The 16818-nt window shown below is 61.8% G+C and overlaps 1 protein-coding gene across 1 annotated transcript; it reads right to left on the reverse strand.

Moving 5' to 3' along the window:
- Positions 1 to 1419: 1419 nt before the first annotated feature.
- On the reverse strand, positions 1420 to 15616 carry DPYSL4 (dihydropyrimidinase like 4). Its single transcript, XM_087824003.1, has 14 exons — positions 15558 to 15616; positions 12549 to 12637; positions 11811 to 11995; positions 9692 to 9856; positions 8918 to 8979; positions 8739 to 8819; positions 7809 to 7877; positions 7369 to 7489; positions 6485 to 6641; positions 6053 to 6194; positions 5231 to 5401; positions 4660 to 4839; positions 3022 to 3187; positions 1420 to 2224 (listed from the first exon to the last, which is right to left on the reverse strand). Exons 1-14 carry the CDS (start codon positions 15594 to 15596, stop codon positions 2133 to 2135), a joined length of 1719 nt encoding a protein of 572 aa, XP_087680129.1. The 5' UTR covers positions 15597 to 15616; the 3' UTR covers positions 1420 to 2132.
- Between the last annotated feature and the right edge of the window lie 1202 nt (positions 15617 to 16818).

Consider the following 16818-nt stretch of genomic DNA (forward strand, 5'->3'; position numbering starts at 1 on the left):
ATTTTCACCTCTGAGAATTACAATATTCAGAGTCAGTGTTTTCCATGTTCTGTGCCTGCTGAGTGGTCCTGCGGTTCACAGGGAGCGTTTGTCCAGGGGTTGGGAGGCTTGGGCAGGGCAGAGCCCTCTGCACCCCAGTCCCCCCACTCTGGGGTGGGTGCCTGTCTCCACCCTGGAGCCATATGGCTGTGGCAGAGGTGGCGCCTGCTGGGCAGTGGGCAAGGCTGTGGAAGGACAAAGACTGTGACCATCCATCCTGAGGAGCCGGCTGAGCCAGGCGGAGGTGTTGGCGCACAGGGCAGAGAGGAGTCTTGCCACCCCCTACTGGGGTGCGGGGATTGCTGTTCACACCGCTCGTGTGCCCACCTGGGAGACCTGGGCCCAGTCACCCCAGAAAGCCAGAATCCAGAGGTGGAAGTGACCTGGTGATGTCAGAGGCAAGAAGGGGGAGGGAGGTCTGGGGTTTTGTATAAATGTGTAAACCTGTGTGCGTTTCTGAGACCCCAAGGGACAGCAAACCTGTTTCCCCTTGTAGGTGGCAGAGATGAGGGTGTGTCTGGCTCCATGATTGCCCAGGCTCTCACTGGGGCAGGGGACACAGTGTAGTGGGAAGGGGGACACGGTGTAGTGGACATCAGCCTCGGTGGAGCCCCAGGAATCTGTTTGGAGGCTGCACTGACCAAACAGCTCAGCCAGAGGAAGCCCCGGGAACTTGATGGGACCAGCAGGACAGATGGAGCTGCCCTGGGCCAACCTGACCTTCCTGGCTTGTCTTCTCCGTGACCATGACCATCCTGCTCTGGGTGGGGGTGGGGAGAAGACCCCTTCTACGACTATTCAACAGCTGGGGTACAGAACTAGAACCATCTTTATGAGAAAGAGGCTGAGGCGAGGAGGCCAGCCCAACAGTTCCTTCTGGAAGGCCTTAGGCATCCTAGCCTCAGGGTCTGGATGGAAACCCTGGGCTGCGCTGCCTTGACCGGGGCAGGGCCCAGGCTGTGTGCGTCTGTGGATGGGGGTGTCAGGCGACGGCTGCTTGCTGGAGGCATGAGCTCACGGCCATGCAGCTTCCGCCAACCTTCTGCTTGTGGCTTGGGCTCGTCTGGTCAGAATGTGGATAGAGGTCCTCCCAGTCCAATCTTGTTCCTCTGACCCTCTGGCTGTCCCTGACCTGCAGGCTTGGGCTCAGGAGCATGGTTCCCAGGCCCCGTTTCCTGAGGGGAATCTGTCCCTACCACTCAGACCCAGCGATGTCCCTTCCCAGCCCAGGCTGAGCAGTATTGTCCCTGTGGGTGGTCCTGAGGTCCAGCTCCACAGCTGGCACAATGCCAGGCTAAGGGCCAGCAAGAGAGTCCCAGGGGGTTGGCGCATAACCCACTCATTGGGGGACGGTGCAGGGGGCAGAGAAGTTGGGGTAGCTTCCAACCCAGACGCCTTTAATTGAGCCAGTCCCCATCAGACTGGTGACAGTGGTCTGGGCTGTGGTGGCATGCAGAGTCCTGGCTACAGTGGTCCTCACCGCACAAAACTGCTGCTCTAATAAACTACTGGGATGCACAGTTAGTAACAAGGAGGGCATCCTAGCTAAAGGTCCTAAAATTCCCCTGAAGATGGGCGACTACAAAGGCGGAGGTTTGGTCCTTGGAAGAGTCTACAAACGCACCGCGCTCAGTTCCCAACTGGTCCCTGAAGTACAGCAGCCCCGGCGGGGCTCAGCTCACGGGCGCTGCTCCCTTGCGGGGGGGGCTGGGACGGGCTGGAGGCCGGGGGCCTGGGCACAGGCTGCAGCTCCACAGGGAGGCAGGCGGCCGCCGGGCATCGAGGGGCGGCGAGCACACAGGAGGAGGGGCAAGCCCCAGCCCCTTAGCCTGTGAGTGGTGAGGCCCCAGGGTTTCCCACAGCCCTGCCCTCATGAGGCACCTAGCCCCCAGGCCCAGGCAACCTGAGCCGCCCCGGCAGTGACACCTCCCCAGATTCAGCCCTGGTCACAGGACCTGCGCTCCTCCAAAGGAGTTTCTGGGGAGGGGAAGGGAAGCACCTTTCAAAGTCAGTTCAACAAAGGGAAAACTAACAGGGTGAGCGGTCCCCACACCGTGCGCCCACCAGCTTGACCACACCCTGAGCGGTGACTTCTAGGACAGCGAGGTGATGTTGGAACGTCCCCCAGGGGGCGCCATGATCTTCTGGGCCGTGCGTCTGGCAATGTGGTCGTCTGCCTGAGATCCTGCAGAAAAGGCGTGAAATGAGGGTGGGGAGGGGTCCCAGATGGGGCCCCATCAAAAGCCCCACCCACATCAAGGGTCCCTGACAATCCCCAGATGGCCGTGGTGGGGAGATCAGGTGACCAGGCAGGTGCTCCTGTCAGCAAGGCCTTGGATGCATAGGACAGTAAGGCCAGGGTTTACTGTAGGCAGGAGAGTGGAGGTCAAGGTCGACCCTCTGGGAAGCCTGTCTGGAGCATAGGCCAGTTTGCCTAGTCCCTCTAGTGGGTCTCAGGCCACCCTGCACACAGTCCCCCCAAGAAGCCTGTCCCCAGCTTTTAAGATAATACAGATTTCAAAAGGGACCTTCCCCTGGCCCTATGTCCCCAGGAGGTGAGCAGGGACTGCCATCACCTCCCCAAGAGGGAGCATGAGACAAGACATCAAGGGGCAGGCAAGCCCCATTCAAGGGCTGGAAAGGGGGAGGTCTGGCTCTGGCTTGCAGGGAGAACCTGGGGCTCAGTGCTTCTGGAAGGCACCCTGACCAGAGGCGTGAGTCTGGCAGCATCACAGCATGTCCCAGAAGACCCCTTTCTTCCCGTGCTTCACATATGGTGGCGGGGCTGTGATGGGCTGGAGCAGCTGGACTCCCACATGGTATTCAGGTTCCACAGAGGCTGGGCATCCCTTGCTCACTGTGGGCTCAGAGTGACAGCTCCGGGGCACATACTGGGGCAGGAAGGGGCTTCCTCGGCAGGCCTCACACCCCTGGGTCCCTCTCAGGGCAATGGTCTTCACCCACCAGTGAGGCTCAACTCACCAGACAAGCTGAACCCCGACTGGTGCAGGTTTCGAACAGGTGGCACTGAGATCTTCCCTGGGCAGGATGCGCGGGCCTGGCTGCCGCCCCCAGGCTTGGCTGGCACCATCACCTCATGGACCGGCCCATCATAGAGGCCTCGGGGCACACCGTGGATCTCCGCCAGCTGCGGGTCAAGGGAGCCGGGCGTGAGGGGGCTGAGCCGCCGACAGCTAGAGGGAAGGGGGTTCCTGCCGAGCCTGACCACTCTGCTCTGTGGGTCCCCCTCACTGGGCTCTGGAGCTCTGGGGCTCCCTGCCAATGGAGTGTCCACCTGCATGCACGGACACCTGCCTCCTTCCCCTCCCTCCTACTTACACACAGGTGTGCACACACACTTCTCTCCCCTGAGGCCGGTGGCCGTGCCGAGCTGCAGGAGATCTGCTCAGACAAGGGCAGCCCCATAGAGGAGGCTGCGTTTGGAATTGGAAACCAGCCCCAACATAGTCTCTGCCTCCTCAGTACCCATCACCCTGTGGCCCCAGCACAGCCCCCACTCTGGCCCATAGGAAGCCCTGAGACGGAGGCCCTGGGTCCCCCTGAAAATGACCCCCAAAGTCAGAGGAACTTCCCAGTAGCCACCACGATGGACAACTGGACCATGGATTGACATAAAACTTTCAGATGTGCTTGTGCTTTGGCTGGCGCCTCCCCCAGGATGCGTGGTTTAGACCCATGACTGCAGGGCCTGAGCCCAGCCCTGGGAGACTGCCGATGAGATCCTGCCCTGGGGGTTCCTCTCAGGCAGAGGCACAGGGCCAGACAGAGCCACTGTGGGGTGTTGGGTCACAAAGACTCAAGCCTGAGTCCAGCCCCCATCCCATCGCCCCAGGTATATGACTGGGAGCCCATCACCTGTCTGAGCCTCAGATGTCATCTCTGTGTGCCTGGCTGTACATGAGGCTGGGTCTGCATCTCACAAACTGTACCCCAGACTCCACTGCTTGGGGTGCAAGAGTGATGGGGACACCTAGCTTGTGGCTGGGATACTACCTCTTGACTCACTTGGAGGAGGGGCGGTGTTCTGAGGTCAAGGTCAGGTCCCAGGAGCAGCTGCAGGGCCCTGACAGCTTGAGTTAGAGCAGATGTCACCCCCACCCCAAGGGACGGCTCCCAGGCAGCTCATTCTCAGTTCAGACATCCTTCCAGTGTGCCTGTGTGCACGCGTCTGCGTGCATATGCACACAGGAACCACCGCATGCCACGTGGGACCTGGCCCACTCAGCAGACACAGGGTCGTGGGAAGAGAAGGTAAAGGCTAGGAAAAGTGCTCGTGACGCCCAAGTTCACAGGAGCCGTGGAAGCTTCACGCCCTAGTTACCGATGTGCACATCTGCTCACGGAGAAACCTGGGAGGGTCCCTGCTTTCGAGGTAACAGTGCTTTACTTGGGGAGGTGCCACTCATGACTTTATTTCCCTCTCTCCGGGCTTTGCACAGTCATGGGTCACTTGGAAAATAAACGTGCAGAGCCACTCCCGGGAACCCAGCCCCGGAGCAAGCCTGTTTGCTTTCCTGACTGCCAGGCGGGGGGCAGGGCTGATCAGGAGCGAGCGGAGGGCCCAAGGACTTGACGCTTGCACGTGGGCTTGGGCCTTACCCGATTGCGAGCTTTGATCCTCTTGTAGACGAAGTCGGGGAACGTCTTCCGAGGAATGAAGCGCCCGGCGCCCGGAGTGACGAACAGGTGCCCGTCCTCCAGGACCACCCTGCCCTGGCTGATGACCACCGCGGGGGCTCCTCGGCACTCGACACCCTCAAAAATGTTGTACTCGACGTTCTGGGGAGACAGGGCCGAGGGTCCGGCACTACCCCCAAGACACCCCTCGGGCTGCCAGCGTCCCCAGGGGCTGTGGGCCCATGCTTGACCTCTGATGGGATGCAGTCAACTCGGCTGGGCCAGAACCAGCAGGAACTGGTTGCCACCTCCCATGTCTGTCCCTGAGTCTTGTTTCTTAGAAGGACAAAGGGCATGGGGGTGAGCCTGCACTATGTAACTTGCCAAGGCCGGCAGGCACGTGACACTGCCGCAATCTCTAGACAGATGTCCCAGCCACATGTCCCCACTGAGATGGGCAGAGCTGTCCCGGAGGGCCATCCTGGAGCCCCCGGGAAGGCTGCCAGGCCCCAATCCCAACCTGACCCTGACTCGGGGACCTGGCTTCTCTCACCAGGTTGTGGCTCTTGGCAGAGATGATTTTCGTGGCCTTAGGGTTCCATATAACCAGGTCGGCATCGGAGCCCACAGCCACTCGCCCCTTCCTTGGGTAAAAATTGAAGATTTTGGCTGCATTTGTACTGGTCACGGCAACAAACTCATTCTCGTCCATTTTCCCTGAGGCCTGGGAAGCAAGAAGGTGAACTGATAAGTCCAGAGCTTCATGGGGACCGTGCCCCACCCCCCAGGCAGTGGGCAGCACCCAGCCCGCACTCCCAGGGCATGTGAATTGGATCCATCTCCGCCAGCCATCTGGTCTCACCCTTCCTGTGCCCAAAGCCTGGTCTCTGTGCTCACTTTGTGCGTAAATAAATGGAGAAGCTTCCACGTCTGTGTCTCCTGAGGGACGTGACCATTTCCCTGAGTGGCCAGGGGCCTGGGGAAGCAGGGCTGCGAGGGAAGCTGGGATCTGGGCCTTGGCCCAGAGAAGGGCTGAGCTTGGGGGTTACAGGGACAGAGGGCTTTCTGAGTGAGGTGGAAGCCTGAGCTCACAGGCACCTGTGAGACTAGCACTGCAGAGGGTAATGCCATCGGGAAGGGGCCCTGCTCGCCCTCAGCTGTCTGTATAGATGCAACGTGAGAATCGGAGGGGAGGGCCTGGCTGATGGGGTCTTCTCCCGGGGGAGCCCTGGACACAGGGCTGAGGGGTGGACCCACTGGGGACCACACACTCGACTATTCCACAAGATGTAAGTGCTTCCCGCTCTGATGAGCCAGCAGATCCCAAGCAGCCGGCTCCAGGTTGTGGGGACGGCGCCCAGGCCCTCGGACTCACCACGCACTTCTCCCAGACCACCGACAGGCGCTCCTCCGCCCCGTTGGTGCCCTCAGGAATGAGGGTGAAGTTGTCTTTGCCGACAGCCTTCTGGGCAGTGGTGAAGGTGCAGTGGGCACTGCCGGTCACCTGGAGGTCCCCGCTGGGAACAAGCGGGTCAGGGGAACCCAGAGGGGCCTGGCCTTCCTGAGTCAGCCAAGGCAACTCAGCTTCACCCCCACGCAGGCCAGCGCACCCGCAGGGCCAGAGGTTGTCTGTGTGGGCGGCGCTGGTGCCTCAGTGTGGGGATGGGCAGGGCAATGACGGTGGACGCTCTGATGGGAGGCGAGGCCCAGGGTTTGTGCGGGCGAGTCCTGGAGCTGCCAGCAGGCCGAGGTCATGCCCGGCGTGCAGCACACAGACCAACCTGGGGCCACCTGAGCAGCTCCTTACCTGGAAAGCAGGGAGGTGAGGTGGTCTGCAGTGGTGAGGTCCGGGTTGATGGGGGGGGAAGTGACGAAGGCCGCGGCTTTTGCCCAGTTCTTGCTCCAGTAATGTGAGCCGTCAGTGCCCAGGCTGGCGGTGATGGGCTCCCCGAACACGACCACCCCTGCATTGAGGCCCGTGAGAAGCACCCACCAGCCTGCATGTCCCCCAGGACCCAAGCAGGGTGGAGGCCTGGGCACCGCACTGCCCCCCATTTCCCAACCCTGCATAGCTTGTCCCCCTCACACTGCTGCTGGAGGTCAGGCCTGCTGGGCACTCCACTGGGCCACCGGCTGGAGTGAGACCCCACAAACTCCCTGCCCACCCCCTGCCTGTCGGCACAGACACAAGTTCTTCTTATGTACCCCCCTGCCTCCAGCTGTGTGGGTGCTCTGTGGGCACCCCAGGTCTCAGGACATGCATTCAACTCCTGGAAGCACAGACATGCCCAGAGAACAGTAATGTGGGGCTCTGGGTGGTCAGCTGGGCAAGGTTCTGTTGCACATAAAATCAGGTTCCCCACCCCCCACAGCACAGTTGTCACTCATTGCAAGGCCAACAGGCCCCACTTTTTATGTTAAGGCCCCCTGGTGACTAGCTGTGCTCCAACAAGATGGGAGACTCGCCCCTCCAGCCACACAGCGACTGGCCCTGCATCTCCTGCAGGCCACACGGCCACCCCCCCAGGCCCCCTGACAAGGAGGCCAGGCTGCATGGCAGCCTGCTTCTCAGTCACATGTGTCCCATGCTGAGCCCCCGTGAAGCCAGCCAAGCTCCCAGGAAGCCGAGAGCATGACCCCTGAGCCCCGCCAGACCCTGGGGTCGCACTGGGGCCCAGGCCCGGCACTCACCCCTGCGCTTGGCCCGGGCGACCACGTCAGCTGCGCTCTTGCTCATCACTTTGGTGACGTACAGGGGGCAGTTGGCCTGCTTGGCGATGGTGACAGCACGGTACACAGCCTCTGCCTCCACCTGGGGACGGGTACCTCAGGCCATTCGAGGGCCCTGGGGCCTCTCCACACACAGATCCTGGGCCCAGGGGGCACCCCTGGGTGGGCGAGGGCCCCCGACTGGGGCTAGGGCTGACCCGTGCAGCTCCCAGGGCCTTCTCAGCCTCAAGCACCAGGCTGAGGGTAACCAATAGTCACAGCGGACATGTGCCTGGTGGCGGGCAGCTTTGGACAGCGTGACCACAGCCCTGCCTGGCCATACAGCCAAGACCCACCCCCAGAGGAAGGTGGCATCTGGGGTGCGGTCAATGCAGGGTGCCCTTGGCGGGCACAGCACCTACCTCCTCGGGGTGGCTGAGCACATGGCCCTCGGGGCCGGTGATGCCAAGCTCCAGCAACCGCTTCTGCTCCTGAAGAAACCAGCAAGGTGCCACGTTTCCACCCCGGTGCACCAGAGCCCGGGAGCCTCAGCAAGGGTGGGAGGCTCACCATCCAGGGGCTCCCCGAGCTGAGTCTGGGCCCCCAGCATCACCAACCAGAGACTCAAATGCAGGAGAGGAGTGACTGCAGCTCCCTGAACTACAGGTGAGGGGATGGGGCTTGGAGAGAGCAAGGGACACATCCAAAGTCCCAGGGCTCCCAACAATGGGGCTGAGATGACCCCACAGGCTGGGTGTGCACTGGGGGCTCTGCACAGTCAGGTGGGCGGACCTCCCCGCAGGTCCAGAGGAGCCCCTGAACCTCCCAGGTGCCCCACAGCGCCTGCACCTGAGAGGACACCAAAGGCGTGAGGAGAAAAAAGCCAAGTGCATGGCCCAGAGGTCGTGGGTGCCCACCTCACAGTTCCAGGACCTACGGGGACGGCAGGTGGGCTCAGCGCCACCTGGGGTGAGATTGAAGGGCAGGCACTGATCCCACATGTGCGCTCTCTGGTCAGAAGGAAAACCAAGGCCAGCTCCCCGGGGGGCCACCACCCATGGGGCCAGGAGGCATGGCACCCCCCATCTCAGTCACCCCCCCACATAGCAACGTCTTGGTTTGGGGGAATTTCTGATAAGTGTGATGACCATGGGAAAATCTGTTGCAGCAAAAAGCCCCCCAGGTGCCCTAACACCCCGCTTGCTTGACCTTTGACCCTGGGCAAACTACCTACTCAATATGGTCAGTATTCCCTCCCTTGGGGTTTGTGAGGTTAAGTGCTCACATCCTGGGGTCCAGGAATCACCCGTGCCCCTCGCCCCTCGCCTTGCCCCGGGCAGCCCAGCCCGCACCTCCTCCACGATGTCCCCGTTCTCTGCGTGCACTTGGGCCAAGGCTCCCAGGTCCCGAATGATGCTGAAGATCTCATACATCTGGGGGGAGAGGTCCACGAGCCATGTGGGGCTGCGTCTCTCCTGGCAGCGGCCCCAGAGGCATCTGCCTGTCCCCCCCTCTGGGCACCAGCCCTTACCTGGCCATCGGTGCACTGGCATCTGTCCTTGTACGCCATGAAGACCAGGAAGGAGTTCACACCTGGAGGTGATGCAGGGACAGGTGAGACGCTCGGCTGCCAGGGGTGATGCCTGGGGGTCTCCCCTGCCCCCTCATCTCCAGAGGGGCCGGGGCAGGTGGCCCTCTCCCATGGCCATCTCCCAGCTGGCACAGTGGCACTTGGCACCAGTCCCACATACACCTACCAACAAGTGGTGATAAAGGACAGAGCCTGCCCAGCTCCCCTTACCTGCACCTCACGCGCTGGGATCAAGGACCCAGCAGCAAATGCAGGTGAAACCCCACGACCCCCCTCAGGACCTCCTCCCCCCTCCTTAACTTCATCTAATTTTTGTCAAATCCACTATGAAACCTTGATGTGGTTTTAGCTTTAGAACTTTTAATAAAAAAAATGTAACCCTTGATGACGGACTGGCCTGTCATCAGCACAGGCAGCAATAGGGTGATGGTTTTTCCTCCACCCACGACCAAGAGGCAAGGGAACTGAGGTGACAGGACAGCTACAGGACATGTCCCTCAGGCCTGGGAGGCAGATCTGGATCCTTTGGAAGTAGAACAGACCCTCGAGCGACCCTTGTCCAACTTTCCCCAACTCCTGGCTACCTGCCCTGGGGTCAGACGAATGCAGAGTCCAGCACAGTGGGGCCAGGGAAGGGGCTTCCCACCGAGACCAGGGAAGCCCAGGCGCCTGTCTGCATGCTGGCAGCCACCCTCAGTCCTGCGGGCCGCTCACCCTTGTCCTTGACCAGGGCCTCCAGCTCCTCCCTGATGCTCTCGTGCCAGCGGGGGATGTCCACATGCAGGGAGTAGTCGCAGCATGCCCCGGCATCTGCGCGCTCCCGCCACTGCTCGTAGGCCGCCAGCAGGCTCACACCCACGTCAGGGAACACGTGGTCCACTGTGGGGACAATGCAGTCAGCCGAGCCCCCAACCCAGAAACCAGAACGACCTTGACCTCCAAGGAGGTCACATTACCAAGAGATCAGGAACAGAGGAGAGGCCACAGGCACCTTAACTGGGGGCTGACCCTGCTGTAAACTTGCCCATCAGTTTTGTCCAGAGAGGCATCAGTCCTACCTCCTCAGCCTCTCTCTGAGCTGGGAGACAAAGTCCAGGTTCAACCCGCCCCCCTCTCCGATGCACACATCACAGCCCAAGAGCACGAGCGGAAGCTAAGGGTCTTAGCCTCTAACACAGGAGCACCTGGAGGTCAGGAAGCCTACAGCGCTGGACCTAGGAGCCTGCCCAGAACAGCGGGTGGGGCTGGCTTCCCTTGGGCTTTCCAGACCGCACACACCCTCATCAGTGCCACCCATCCCGCCCATCCCCTGGGGAACCTGGGAGTGCACACAGCCACTGCACTGTCACACCGCCTCCCCCGCCAGCCTCGAATCCAAGACCCAAACCCTGCTCACAGCCTCCCCTGGGTGAGGGAAAGAGCTGGGAACATGGTGGCCAACGGAAGGCACACACCCGGGGGTACAGGCAGGCGCTGTGCCTTCCTCCAGCATACCCATGTGGGCCCCTGTGCTTCACAGCTCAGATGGAGAAGCCAGGACCCTGGGGGAGTGGGTGCCTGCCCCTCCCACGGGCCATTCACAGCTCCAGCCTGGTGCTGGCAGGTAGAGGACGCAGATGGCTCGACAGAAGTCAGCCCCAGCCTGCAAGATCTCTCCTTCCTCACGGGGACACTTCACAGCTTGTCTGATGCCTCGGCATTGGCATGAGCAGGTGACATCAGCCACGAAGGTGTCCCGGCCAGCAGGGGCCACCAGTGACCGACATGAGCAATGGCCTGAAATGACCAGTCTTCTGAGTCCAACTAAAAGATGGGCCACCAAAGGTTTTTTTTCACTTCGTAGTTGAGTAAACCAAACCAAGCCATGATTTTGACAGTGGCTAAATGTCACTGGTGAAGTAGCCCACAGTCCTCAGTGCGGTCTTTCCTGGTGGCAGCAGTCACGGCAGTCACTGAGCATTCCCCGTGCGCCGGGCACAACACGACACCTATGCTCACAAGCTCGCCTCTTCCTCCGCCTGCCTTATGGATTAGGAAAGTGAGACTTGTACAAGCCGGCTGTCACCTGAGGTCACGAAGCTAGAGCCCAGTGGAGCCAGGGTTCAACCTGGTCTGCGAGACCTGGTCTCTGGCAGGCACGTCTGTACTCGGCATTCAAGGCTGTGAGAGGAGGGGCCGGGCCTGCTGTCTTGTTCTGGCTCCTGAGCTTGCTGAGAGCAGGTTCACCGTGCAAGCTGTCACATGGGCTCCTCCTCCCAGCTCAGAGGGGTTTATGAGGATAGCATGTGAGCTGAAGCCCATCGGGAGGGTGCTCGTGCCTGGCACAGAGCCAGCTTAAAGAAATGGTGCCCCTGGTGGTGGTTGACAGGGTAACAGTAAGTTCTTGTCATCGTTTTTCTAAAAGCACAGCGTCCGTCTTTAACTCCTCTTGGCACAGGCAGGTGCTTGCTGCAACCCAAGCTTCAGCGGCATGAGGCTCAGGAGCAAGCGTGTCTTACATTTCAGGTGACACAGCCCTTTGCTTGTCCAAAGCATCTGAGTTTTCCAAACCTGGTCCCTGGCCGGCCGCTGGCTTCCCAGGAAATAAGTAACCGGGCCCGCATCCATTTGCTCCCACGGAATCCCGGGAGCGCCCCAGAGCTGGCCAGGCAAGGGACCAGCATGAGAAGGAGGGATGACAAGGGACGGTGCCCCAGGGCTCCGGCCATCGGGATAGGGTAGAGGGGACATGGAACTGAGAAAAGACCCACCGCACAGAACGCTTCCCGCAACACATACACCTGGCCAGAGCACTGAGGGGGGGACGGACGCCACCTGCCCTGCGGACACTCACGTATCATGGTGGTCCCTCCCGCAAGGGCGGCCTTGGTGCCCTGGCAGAAGTCATCAGCCGGAGTCATGCCCAGGACAGGCATCTGCAGCCTCGTGTGGACGTCAACTCCCCCTGGAAGGACCAACAGGCCATGGGCGTCGATGGTTCTGATGCCCCCAGGAACAATGAGGTTTTCTCCAATTTGTCTGAAAGCAACAGAGAGAGACGTCAGAAAGAGCCTGGGTCGGAACATGAACAGGCTCCCCAGCAACGCGGGGGAGCAGGGGGGAGCTGGGGTTTGGGCTCCTGTCCTTGAGGAAGAGGCCACATGGCCAAGGCTCGACTGGAGTCCTGGAGACAGGGAGCGAGACACCCTGTGAAATGGCCAAAACAGCCCTGTGTGCACGTCATGGCCCTCGTGGTGTCCTCTGAGGTGTCCACTTGCCCTTCAGTGACTAGCGGCTGGAGAAGCTAATAGGTATGGTCAGTAAGTATTTATGAAGCACCTGCTGTGAGCCCTGAATCGTTCCAAGGCTGTGAGGGTGCAAGAAATGTGGACACCACGGGCCTGTTTTCCGAGGCTTTAGGACTAACTGGCAAGAGCCCTGTCGCTCAAGGCCTGGGCCAGAGCTGCTTGCAGGGAGTGAGGTTTCGGAAAAGACACTGACGTGGATCTCACAAGACTAGACGTTTGCCCTGGGTAATGTGCAGCCAGTGTGCACACTGTGACTTGTGAAGGCCCTTTTGGCAGAAACTTACTTTATCAAACCGTCTTCCACATACAAATCCGCGTAGAAGGACTGGTCATCGTTCACCACCTTCCCACCTTTGATCAGAAGGCGGTCACTCTATTCCAAACAAAAAAAAAGCGGTACGTTTTCTCCAAACCGAGTTACCCAACATCTTTGGTACAATGTTTCACTCTGGATTTACTACTGCAACATTCGGGCACAATCTGTACACGTAAAACCCAACAGAAAAGCCATTTACCATCCGAGAGGGTGGGACAGAGGCAGCTATAGGCGGTGGCAGCCCTACCCACTCCTAAGGGCCCTGCGCCCGCCCAGACCCTCCTACTCCGCAGAGCCCCCCACAGGCCCCTCCACAGCAGCCCCAGCACAGCCTCTCCGACAGCTCCCCACCCGCACTGGCCCCTCAGGCCCCCTTATTCTAAGAGGCCCCCCCCCCAGGCAGCCACAGTCTCCCCCCCCACTGGCCAGCAGTCTGCCCTCCCCACAAAGGTACAAGGATGAATGGGGAACTGGCTTTATATTTACATCTTCAAGTTTATCACCTAATTCAATACCCAGGCTGGGGTCAGAGGTGAGCAAAGTCCCACCAGACTGCGCCGGGCGGGGTGGGAAGGTCTGCCCTCCGCTTTGAGTCCCCTCCCCTCCCCCCACTGCCTCAGAGAAATCACAGGAGAGGCCATCAGACTGTGACAATCACAAGAGGACAAAGGGGATGACATGATGGATGGTGGGGGAGGAGGTGTGGCTGCTTCGGGAGGGGGAAGGGCCTGTCTGAGGGGCTGAAACTGGAGGCCCCGCAGTCCATGCAAAGGCCCTGCAGCTGGAAAAGGCTTGAGTTAATATAAAACAGGAGAGGAAGTGGGGGGGCTGGAAACTTCTGAGAGGAGGAGTGAGAGGCCCAGGGTTGGTGGGGGGGTGCTGGGCTGCCACTGGGGGGCCTTCAGCAGGGTTTAAGCATGGTCTGGTGGATGTTTTAAAGAGATTACGTTGGCTCTGCACAGAATGTAGATCCTGGTGTTTAACCAGTGGAAACAGGACCATCGCTTGGGTGGCTTTTGAGATTGTCCAAGTGAGAGGAGGGGCCGTGGACCAGGAAGAGAGATGGACCCTAGAGAGGCTGCTGATGGGAGAGGCCATGGGTGAAGGGCCAGGAAGGCACTGGGGTGACCACAGGTGCTGGTGCTGCCTGGAGGCATCCCAAATGGGTGAACAAAGCGTCAGGGAGCGAGAGCTGAGGCCAGCTCTCCGTGGGTCCGCCCCACAGCAGGAAGCTGGGACACTGGGCAGGGGCTGATTCAGTGCTCGGCAGCCATAAACCCTTCTAAGCATCCCACCAAACGGCGGGAGAAAGTGTGGGGTGGTGGCCGTCGGGGTGACGGTCTGACCTCAGGGAGAGTGGCAGAGAAGCAGAGTGTAGACTGATGGGATGGGGTCCAAGCCTGCAGCACTTTTCCTCAGGCCCCCGTGGTGGGTGGGAAAGACGGCTACACTTCAGGGGAGGTCTGACCTCGGTGCCCACCCGGAGGCCAGGCCAGGGCTCCAGCCAGGGCCTCTGGCTCCTTACACACCAGCAGCCTGATGCCAAGAGGACAAGCCATGGGCTGCGGTCAGTGAGAGCTAAGAGCCTACCAAGACGGTAAATAATTCATTACTTATGAGCCTCATTAGTTTACTCTGTTCTTACTGACACCTAAGTGCTTGTGCATAATTGATTAAAGGTAAAACCACCACCTTAATCTACAAAAGGGCTGACAAACTCTGTCCCAGCCAAAGGCAGCCCCCCTCCCCATAAAGCCCAGAGCTAAGAATAGTCTTTCATTTTAATTGGCTAAAAAATATTTCTTGCTTTGTAAAAGTGATATGAAATTCACATATCACCCCTCAGTTAGGAGGAGACTTGTGCTCTGAGTCCCCTGCTCCATCCCTCCTCCCGGGCCCCAGTTTGCATGTATTTGGACTCAGACTCTGGGAACCTTCCTGGGTTTGGAACCAAGAGGGAAATGCAGTTGGGACGGGGTGGGATGCTCAGGATGGGGTGAAAGGTCCCCTACACCAGCAGCCTTTCCCAAGACCCACCCCTGGGAAGGGGTCTTCCTGCCCCTCCCCCTTCAACTCCACTCCTACCCCCTCCCCCAGACAGTCCCCCCCCCCAGGCTTCCCGCATCAGGAGGAGGGGGCTCCTTTCTCCCCGAGTGTCTCAGGAAGTGAGCCGGCAACCCCAGAGACCCCACCGCCGTCCGACCAAAGCCAAGTCCAGAGTTGGGTGGGAAGCCCCGGGCCAGCCGCGGGCCAGCTGGCGCCCAGGCGCCTCCCCGCCTCCCTCCCTCCGCGGGCTCCAGGCGCCCGGGGGCGCGGCTTTGTCTCCCAGCAGCCGGGGCCGATTGTCTGGCCTCCCGCACCCGAGCGCGTGGGTGTTAGGGGGTCTCTGCGCCCCTAGGACGGGGAGGCGCCCGCTCCGCCACTAGTGAGCTCGCTTCCCCCGGGGTCTTCGAACCCCGGAACCGCGGAGGGGGTTCGGGCTGAGTCGCTTTGTCTCGGAACAAGGGCTCGGGGCGCGGCGCGGCCTGGGGGCTCCTGCGCGGGGGCAGCATCTCCGAGCCCGGGGCCGGGCGGACGGTGCCAACAAAGGGCCGCGTCCCACCCCCCGCTGGAGGCAGAGTCGAAGACCGAATCCGCCGCCCCGCCGCCCGGCCACCCGGGGAGGGAGGCGCATCTGCGCCTTGGAGAGCAGGGCCGGACCCCGCGCCCTCCCCAGACTCGGAGGAGGTCCGGGGAAGCCAGCGGGGCCGGGGCGGAGCGCCCAGCTCGTAAGGAGGTCGCGCGGCGCTCGCGGAGACCCCCGGCCCCCGGAGGCGCAGGAAGGGCCAGGGCCCGGACAGGGGCTTGCGCGGGGGCTGGACACGGAGACCAGGGGGCTGGCCGGGGGTGGGAAGGTCCACCCCGGGGTCTGGGGGCGAAGCCCCTCCCGGGCGGTGGGCAGAGGGTGCGGGGGAGCGGGCCCAGGAGCGGGGCTCACCGTGATCCGGGGGATGCTCTTCTTGCCTTGGAAGGACATTCTCCTACTCGGGCGGGGGCCGCTTGAGCCGGGCGGGGGGACGCGCAGAGCCCGGCGTGGACGTGGGGGCGCCGGGTGTCCGAGTAAAGCGCTCCAGGCCCGCCGCTCCGGTTCCCGGCCCCGCCCCCAGCCTCAGGCCCCGCCCCGGCCTCAGGCCACGCCCCGACCTCGGCCACGCCCCTGAGGAGCTCCGCTCCCTCCCTCCCCCTCCGCTACCGGGTCCCGGGCCCCCTGTTGGCTGCAGGCCCGCCCGCCCGACGCGCACGGTGCAGAGGGGGAGAGGGTGGCAACAGATGCTTGTCCGCGTCTGTTTGAAGTCTGAGCCCCTAAGGAGGGTGGGAGAGGTCAGCCAACGTCTTGCCAGGCCACCCAAGGGCCCGCCGCCAATTGCTTGGTGACCTGAGACACCCAAGGCCTCCTGGTGTTGGATGGATCCCAACCTCGAGCTCTGGCCGCGGCGCTCCGGCAGCCGGACTCTGTCCAGGAAGGTGTCTCTGGCCAAAGCCGAGCTCATTCGAGGATAGCCCGGGCCTGGGCCGGAGCGCGGGGCTGCACACTGGCCCCGGGATCAGGCGGAGGGGACACCTCCCCGCGAGGCTGCTCCAAGACCGGCGCACGAAGTTTGGGAGCAGGAGGGAGGGGACAGGCTGGAAAGACACACAGAAAGATAGAGACAGCGAGACGGAGAGAGACACAGAGGAAGAGACAGCTACCCAGAGCCCAGGACCGACCAGAGGCCCAGAACCAGGGAGCCAGAAACGGAGACCCTGGAAGGAGCTTGGGGGTTGGGGGGGGGGCGCCCCAGACCCTGAGTCAACCAGTCAGGTGGGGAGAGGCCCCGCCTCTGCTCACCGGTCCGCTGGGAGGAGCTGAAGGGGTTGGGGGGAGGATGCACCCTCCGCCCACGCCCGGGCGGCCTTCCCACGGGGGTGCGGGGCTTCTCTAGCTGTGCGGGACCCACAGCCCCTCCCACTGGCCCTGCCTCCCGCAGCCTCCGCCCTGCGACCACTACCTGCCGTGGGCCGCGGCCTGGGCGCCCTAGGGCTGCTCTGGCACCCCTGCTGCGGCCTCCCCACTGTCCTCTCCCGGCTCCCCGGGCCCTCCCCGTCGCCGCGTGGCCCGCTGCAGAGCTCTCCGGCCCAAGGGCCCCGGCAGCCGCCACCCAGCGCTTCCAGCTGCAGCGTCTTGTTCCCAAGGGCGTCCTCCACGCAGCAGACCCGGC

The sequence above is a fragment of the Miniopterus natalensis genome, chromosome 14 (assembly GCF_054644295.1).
Source record: "Miniopterus natalensis isolate mMinNat1 chromosome 14, mMinNat1.hap1, whole genome shotgun sequence".
NCBI lineage: Eukaryota > Metazoa > Chordata > Mammalia > Chiroptera > Miniopteridae > Miniopterus > Miniopterus natalensis.